The 7,802-nt window shown below is 40.4% G+C and overlaps 1 protein-coding gene across 3 annotated transcripts in view; it reads right to left on the bottom strand.

Annotated features, from left to right (window-relative positions):
- Positions 1-7,802, bottom strand: part of ASH1L (ASH1 like histone lysine methyltransferase) — a 217,777-nt gene that overhangs the window by 102,458 nt on the left and 107,517 nt on the right. For all 3 annotated transcript variants that reach the window (XM_012808600.2, XM_023516469.1, XM_023516470.1), the window contains one exon: positions 263-364. In XM_012808600.2, the coding sequence (XP_012664054.1) occupies positions 263-364 (102 nt within the window). The remainder of the gene's footprint in view (positions 1-262; positions 365-7,802) is intronic.

The raw sequence follows: 7,802 nt of genomic DNA, 5'->3' as shown, positions 1-7,802 counted from the left end.
TTTTTGGTTGCAGCCATCATTGCTGTTTGGCGGGCCCGGGCTGGATTCAAACCCGCCAGTATGTGGCTGGTGCCTTAGCCGCTTGAGCCACAGGCACCCACCACAACGCCCAGCTATTTTTTGGTTTCAGCCATCATTGTTGTTCTGGCGGGCCCGGGCTGGATTCAAACCCGCCAGTATGTGGCTGGTGCCTTAGCCGCTTGAGCCACAGGCGCCGAGCTGAGAAACTATCTCGAAAGTCTGGTAAAAAAACAACACTAGCCTGTTGAAGAAGTACTCTCAGATGAAGACCTCTTCCGGGTAGGACTGCAGTTTGTGCTCTCTGAAGGTCGCTGTGATGGTTTATCTGTGGTTGGCTGGGAACCTGCAGAGATAGGAAAAGACAAATCATAGGAAAATTCAAATCTGAAAATAATGTTAAAGCCCTCTGTATTAAAACTATAAATTTTAGTTGCTGCCACTGCCATTCCCTGTAATAATATGAGTTGCAAGCTGCTAATAAGAGGAAAATAAGCAGAGGATGAACCACACTAGATGTTGTCGTCAGAATTTTCACATGTCTCAAGTACATAATTTCTCCTATTACATTAGTAAAGGGAAAACTAATTTAAAATAGAGAATGAACAGAATATATAATTCAGTTTTATGTTTATGAATGTGATACATTATTAAATATATTGATAAAAATTACTAGCAATCAAATCTATTTATTATTGATTAAAATTCATCATATAAACTGAAAGATGGGGTAGGTGTGGTGGTTCATACCTATAATCCCAGCAGTATGGGAGGCTACAGAAGGAGGGTCTCTTGAGGCCAGAAGTTTGAGACCAGCCTGGACAACATAGTAAGACCTTATCTCTATACACACACACACACACACACACACACAATCTGACTAATAAAATTTACAATGCAATTTATTAGAAATAGCTGGTATGAGAAGAGCAGGTCCAAACCTGAGCATTTCATTTAATAGAATCAGAGGTGAAAAAGGTTGAACCTTAAACCACACATCCTATCCAATTGATAGAAGTAATTTTAACATTCTATGTTTTTCCTCTATAGCACAATCTAGAAGAACTGACAATTACTTTATCCATGGAATACAGGGTGCCCCCAAAGTTGTCATACATAGGGAAATGGAAAATTGTAGTGAAATGTTCCTTTAATTATCAAATATTCATTACAAAATTTCACAAAGAGGTGGCCAACACACAGAAAATATTTTATAAAATTTGTAATGAATATTTTGTGAATAATGGGACATTTAGCTAAAATTTCCCATTTCCCTATGCATGGCGACTTTAGGGACAACCTACAGAATAAATTTCTCAACACTGTATGCTTAAGTTTCCTTGGCTATATACATAATAGCTTGTGAAGATAAAGAAAGTTAATTTCCCTTCAAAATGTCTCAGACTTTTAGCAAAACCCTAAAGTAATCCAGCATAAATAACACGTCCCTTGCTCAAGAGGAAAGTATACGTTCAGGTAAGATTATTTTCCTGAATAAAATATACTTGGTTCTTTTTTTTTGGCTGGGGCTGGGTTTGAACCCGCGTATGGGGCCAGTGCCTTACTCCGCTGAGCCACACGTGCCGCCCTATACTTGGTTCTGATACTGAATTCCTTATTACCTAAAAGCCAGCTGTTGGGAAAACATAATGAATGTCTACCTCATGTTTGTCAAAAAAACAGTAGCACTCTGAAATGTTCACTTTTAACTTGAAAAAAATGATAAATAAAAAGCCTTACATATAACTGGAGGCACAAGAAATCAAATATTTGAAGAAGAGATTTTAAAGAACTGCCTGTAGATGAGAGTTAATGACAAATGAAGAAATGACTGACTGAAGGACAACTTAAGAACAGAAGAACTTAATGGACCTAAGTTTCTAATATTTCCCTTTCTCCAAGAGAAAAAGTATACCATGAGCTTGTTTCAATTAAGTAGTATCTTAAATCAAATCACTGTCAAATTACTGCCTTTCAGTAAGCTACTAGCAGCACTGCTCAGGTAAGATATAAAACTATACGTTGCCATTCAAGAGCAACAAGTTAAGATTTTTTTGCAATCTGATCTGATCTATCTGATGTGATAGATACCTCCTAATTCTGAAACACAGTGATGACTCATGTAAGATCTATTCAAGAAATAAGACAGTTTATTACTGAATCTTAAAAACAGATACAAAAGAGATCTTTAAAACCAACAATACAATAAATCCCCCTGGAGTGTAGTTCTGATAAGATTTCCACTAAAGAACTAAATACCACACACAAAAAAACATCTATGAAGCAAAAGACCAGGCATCAGTGAAGACTTAAATTTAAGTCTGAAACCTTCACCTATAGGACATATAAAGTCCTAGCCAGCCAGACACATACTCAAGACAGAAAACAAGAGTGGCCAAGTTTGAGATATCATCCAACTGTCTTTATCACCACTGGTAATGAATGGGCGAGCAATCATAAATATAAGTACTAGGGAAAATGAAGGGTCAGAGAGCACTTTTTATAAAAGTCTTCATTCTCAGTCATAAAGTAACATTTATTCACTTACTGAGTACAGTTTATGTGGTTAGTACTATACTAGACATTGTGAATGTGGGGGAAGAGATATAAAACCAGGAATATAATAGTCTCTGCTCTGGATGAATTTATATAGAGTTGTGTACATCATTATGAGCTACAATATGCATGTTACAACCACCAAGAGCCGTTGTTGCTATAATTACATAGGTAGCATTTGTGCCATTCAGTCTTGAGTTCCATCTTCCGTTCTTAGGCTATATTTGGCAATGTTTCTCAAATTTCTTGGTCATCTTCAAGAAAGTCTTTTTCTTTCTTTTTTTGAGTCAGAGTCTCAAACTGTCGCCTTGGGTACAGCGGGCTGTGAGCAGGCTGTTACAGCTCACAGTAACCTCCAACTTTTGGGCTTAAGTGATCCCCTTGCCTCAGTTCTATTTTTAGTAGAGATGGGGTCTCGCTTTTGCTCAGGATGGTCTGGAACTCATGAGCTAAAGCAATCCACCCACCTTGGCCTTCCAGAGTCCTAGGATTACAGGCATGAGCCACCATGCCTGGCCAAGACAGTCTTTTCTTTTTTTTTTTTTTTGTGAGACAGAGTCTTAGTATGTCGCCCTTGCTAGAGTGCCATAGCATCCCAGCTGACAGCAACCTCAAACTCTTGGGCTTACGTGATTCTCTTGCCTCAGCCTCCCAAGTAGCGGGGACTACAGGTGCCCGACACAACACCTGGCTGTTTTAATTTTTGTTGCAGTTGTCACTGTTGTTTAGCAGCCCAGGGCCGGGTTTGAACCCACCAGCCTTGGTGTATATGGCTGGCTCTGTAACCACTGTGCTATGAAGAAATTCTTGATGAAGGCTTCAACTATACCTTTGACCATCAGGATATCCTGAGAACCACCCTGCCTGGCCTCACCCATCTCAGGGTGAAGGAGGGCACAGGCACCTTCTTCAAAGCTCCTCCTTTTGGGTGGCATCTGGAGCTACAGAGGAGCCAGTGGCAGATGGAATGGGGGGCAGATCCCAGGAGATCATTATTGGCAGCATTGTACAGCAATTCCTGATAAACTGGAACAATTGTGAAAGAGATGGCTTATCTCACTTAGCTTCTGAGCCACTTTTCATTTCCTGAAAGCAATGGAAGCCAGCGGCCTAGTCTTAGGATTTAACTGGAGATTGAAATAAAACTTTCATGGGGCAGCGCTGGCCCCATATACTGGAGGTGGCAGGTTCAAACCTGGCCCTGGCCAAAAACAAACAAAAAACTCCTTCATTTAGACAGGTTCTTATTTGATAAAAGTCTGTCTGAATTCCCTGTTCATTCAGAGCACAGCTGTTCTGCACATTCCATATTTAAAGAGAATACAAGTTGGCTCGGCGCCTGTGGCTCAAGCAGCCACATACACCTGAGTTGGTGGGTTCGAATCCAGTCCAGGCCTGCCAAACAACGATGGCTGCAACCAAAAAATAGCTGGGTGTTGTGGCGGGCACCTGTAGTCCCAGCTACTTGGGAGGTGGAGGCAGGAGAATAGCTTGAGCCCAGGAGTTGGAGGTTGCTGTGAGCTATAACATCACAACACTCTACCCAGGGCGACAGCTTGGGGCTCTGTCTCAAAAAAAAAAAAAAAAAAAATAAAGAATACAAGTTGTATCCCTGAGATAGAGATCTCTATGACTTGGTAATCATCAGCTCTAGAACATTATCTCATTTAAAAACATTACTTAGGCTTGGTGCCTGTAGCTCTGTGGTTAGGGTGCCAGCCATATGCATAGGGGCTGGCATGTTCAAACCTGGCCTGGGGCTGCTAAACAATAACAACAACAAAAATACCCGGGCTCTGAGGTGGGCACCTATAGTCCCAGCTACTTGGGAGGCTGAGGCAAGAGAATCGTTTGAGCCCAAGTTTGAGGTTGCTGTGAGCTGTGTCGCCATGGCACTCTACCGAGGGCTACAAAGTGAGACTCTGTCTCAAAACAAAAACAAAAGAAAAATAACAGTTACTGGGCTGTGTGGCTCAAAGGAGTAGGGCGCTGCCCCTATATGCAGGAGGTGGCAGGTTCAAACCCAGCCCTGGCCAAAAACTGCAAAAAAACCCAAAACAAAACAAAACCAATAGTTACTTACAGAAGCAGTAAAATGAGGATACCTGAAAAAACACTGCCTAATGATGTAAAACCACCAAGTTTAAGACTGAAAAATGAGGCCATAACTTATGTGCAAGAAGCAGCAGTTGTTAAAGATGTTTAAAAGTATGTTAAAACTAGCCTGAATAGCAGAAATCATATGAAATCTACCAACATTAGTTTTGATACTGCCAGAAGTAAACTGTCTTTTAAGTGCCATCCTGCAGATGGATGGCTAGGGAAGAATAAGACAATGTCCAGAGAGAATTAGCATATCCATTCCCACAGAGACCCATAAGAATATGTGCATTACCTAACCTAAAAGAGAATGCAATGAAGAGTCAAGTATGGTAGGATGTTAAGCATATGAAATACAAAGTAAGGCATCCTGGGTTTGATTTTTGGCTCCACTACAAACTGAGAGAATCTACAGAAGTTTAATGAAGTATTCACAGTATTGTTGTGAGACCTGAAATTAAATAATGTACTGCAAAAGTCATTTCATAAATTTCAGAATGCTTTATAAATGTTCATGTATATACAGGTTTACCATGGAAATTTATACATATAAGTCAGTGACAGGCTTAGGCTAATATTCTTCTTTTTTTTTTAAGACAGAGCCTCAAGCTGTCCTCCTGGGTAGAGTGCCGTGGCATCTCAGCTCACAGCAACCTCCCACTCCTGGGCTAAAGCGAGTCTCCTGCCTCAGCCTCCCAAGTAGTAGCTGGGACCGGCGGCGCCCGGCCGCCTGGCTATCTATTTTTTGGTTGCAGCTGTCATTGTTGTTTGGCAGGCCCGGGCTAGATTCGAACCCGCCACCTTTGGTGTTTGTGGCTGGCACCTTAGCCACTTGAGCCACAGGCGCCGAGCCAGGCTAATATTCAATATTAAATAAAAATAAAAGATGGCTGGCATGGTGGCGCATGTCTGTAATCCTAGCACTTTGGGAGGCTTAGGTGGGAAGACTGCCTAAGGCCAGGAGTTTGAGGCAGCTGGAGCAAGAGCGAGACCCAATCTCTACAAAAACTAGAAAAAATGAGATAGGCCTGGTGGCATGCCCAGTCCCACCTCTCTCCTAGAGGCTAAGAGTAGAAGAATCTCCTGAGCCCAGGAGTTTGAAGTTGTAGTGATCTATGATGACTCCATGGCACTCAAGCCTGGATGAGCTATGATGATGCCATAGCACACTAGCCTAACAGAGCCAGACTCTGTCTCAAAAACAAATAGGTGGTCAGGCACAGTGGCTCATGCCTGTAATCCTAGCACTCTGGGAGGCTGAGGTGGGTGGATTGACTGAGCTAATGGGTTTGAGACCAGCTTGAGCAAGAGCAAGACCCTATCTCTGGAAATAGCTGGGTGTTGTGGCAGGCACCTGTAGTTCTGCTACTTGGGAGGCTGAGGCAAGAGAATCAATTGAGCTCAAGAGTTTGAGGTTGCTGTGAGCTATGATACTACAGTACTCTACTGAGGGTGACAGCTTGAGACTCTGTCTCAAACAAACAAACACAAAAGGCAAGGCATGGTGGCTCATTTTTGTAATCCTAGCACTCTGGGAAGCTGCAGCAGGTAGACTGCTTGAGTTCAGGAGTTTGAGACCAATCTGAGTAAAAGTCAGACCTTGTCTAAAAATAGAAAACTAGCAGGACATCATAGGAAACACTTCTAGTCCCAGCTACAAAGGGAGGGTGAAGTAAGAGGATTGCTTGAGCCCAGGAGTTTGAGGTTGCAAAGAACTATGATGCCACAGCACTCTACCAAAGGTGATAGAGTAAGACTTTGTCTCAATAAAAATAAATTAAATAAATAAATAATAGAGCAAGGACTTACGCTCAGTTATGGAGCTGGATCTATAACATCAAACATTTATCTTAAACATAAAGTGAATTCAACTAAGAAGTACTACTAGGACAAGCACTTTAGGGTTGGTAGATACTTGCAAACTAGGAAAAAGTTCCTCTGACAAGAATCAACCTTTCACTATAGCTTCTCCATCCAGAGCAGCAGTTCTCAACCTGTGGGTCGCAACCCACAGGAACTGTATTAAGGGTCATGGCATTAGGATGGTTGAGAACCACTGATCTAGATGGAGTGAGCCAAAGAGCCCAATGCGTCTGAATCAGAAGGTATCTAGAATTCTGGTCAGTTTTCTTACTCTTTATGACAGTTTTCTGCTTCCTCTATATAGCTCTTTCTGTTGCTATTTCCATAATGTGATTATGTCATAATGCTGTTTCCGAATGTTTGCTCAAGTCTCAGATCCATTCAGAGGAATATGTGAAGACTCTCCACTCCTCAAAGGACAAGAGGTTTCTATGTATTCTAGTTGGAGCAAATCTGATAATTCCTTAACTAATACAGAGAACACCTATAATTTTAGATATCAGAGAGTTCTCGTTTTTTTCTCATTTCAATACTCTATAAAGTGGAATAATTGTTTCAAAAGTAAGAGATAAATGGAGATTCCTCAGTTCATGAAACCATTAGGTAAAACACTATTGCATGTCTCATCACTGAAGATGATGATAACGTCAGAAATATGTTTAGAAATTCTGTACAGGTAAACAAAGTACAAATTATAGATAAGTTGCAAAACTAAATGTATCTAAATAAAATCGGACTTCGTATAAATGACGGTTAGTTATCAGAAGTAAATTCTTTTTCTTCGGTTGGAAATAAAGACCTTCATATAAACAAAGCAGACTACTAGTAAGGAGGAAGACTGAAAAAGAGAACAAATTGGAATAATAGAGAATTAAGAATTTAATAAACAGAAATGTGAAGGACTCTTAGAAGTGGTTTTGATTATAGACTCTTTGGATTTTATTTGACCATTATTTGATGAACTTCTAAAGATACAAATAGATCTTAGATAAACATTTTTGTCAATTTAGACAAAAAAGAAGGAAAGAAAGATGTTACTTTTAGAGCAAAACCATAAGATGAAATCATGGAAAGAATTGAAAGTTGAAAAAAGTTAACTGGATTATAAAGGAATAAGGCTCTGAAAATCTTTATATTATACACAAAAACAGGTGGAGATCAAGAAGCTGTCCTCAAATTTGTCACATGATATTCTGACTAACGTCTACATGGTAGGAACAGAGATGAATCTAAGACAAAATAGGAATACTACTTTTTTTTTTTTT

Source organism: Otolemur garnettii, unplaced genomic scaffold, assembly GCF_000181295.1.
Source record: "Otolemur garnettii isolate 467f Iridium unplaced genomic scaffold, OtoGar3 scaffold00091, whole genome shotgun sequence".
NCBI classification, from domain to species: domain Eukaryota; kingdom Metazoa; phylum Chordata; class Mammalia; order Primates; family Galagidae; genus Otolemur; species Otolemur garnettii.
Note: the sequence above shows the minus strand (reverse complement) of the source record. Positions and strands in the feature narration are given on the sequence as shown.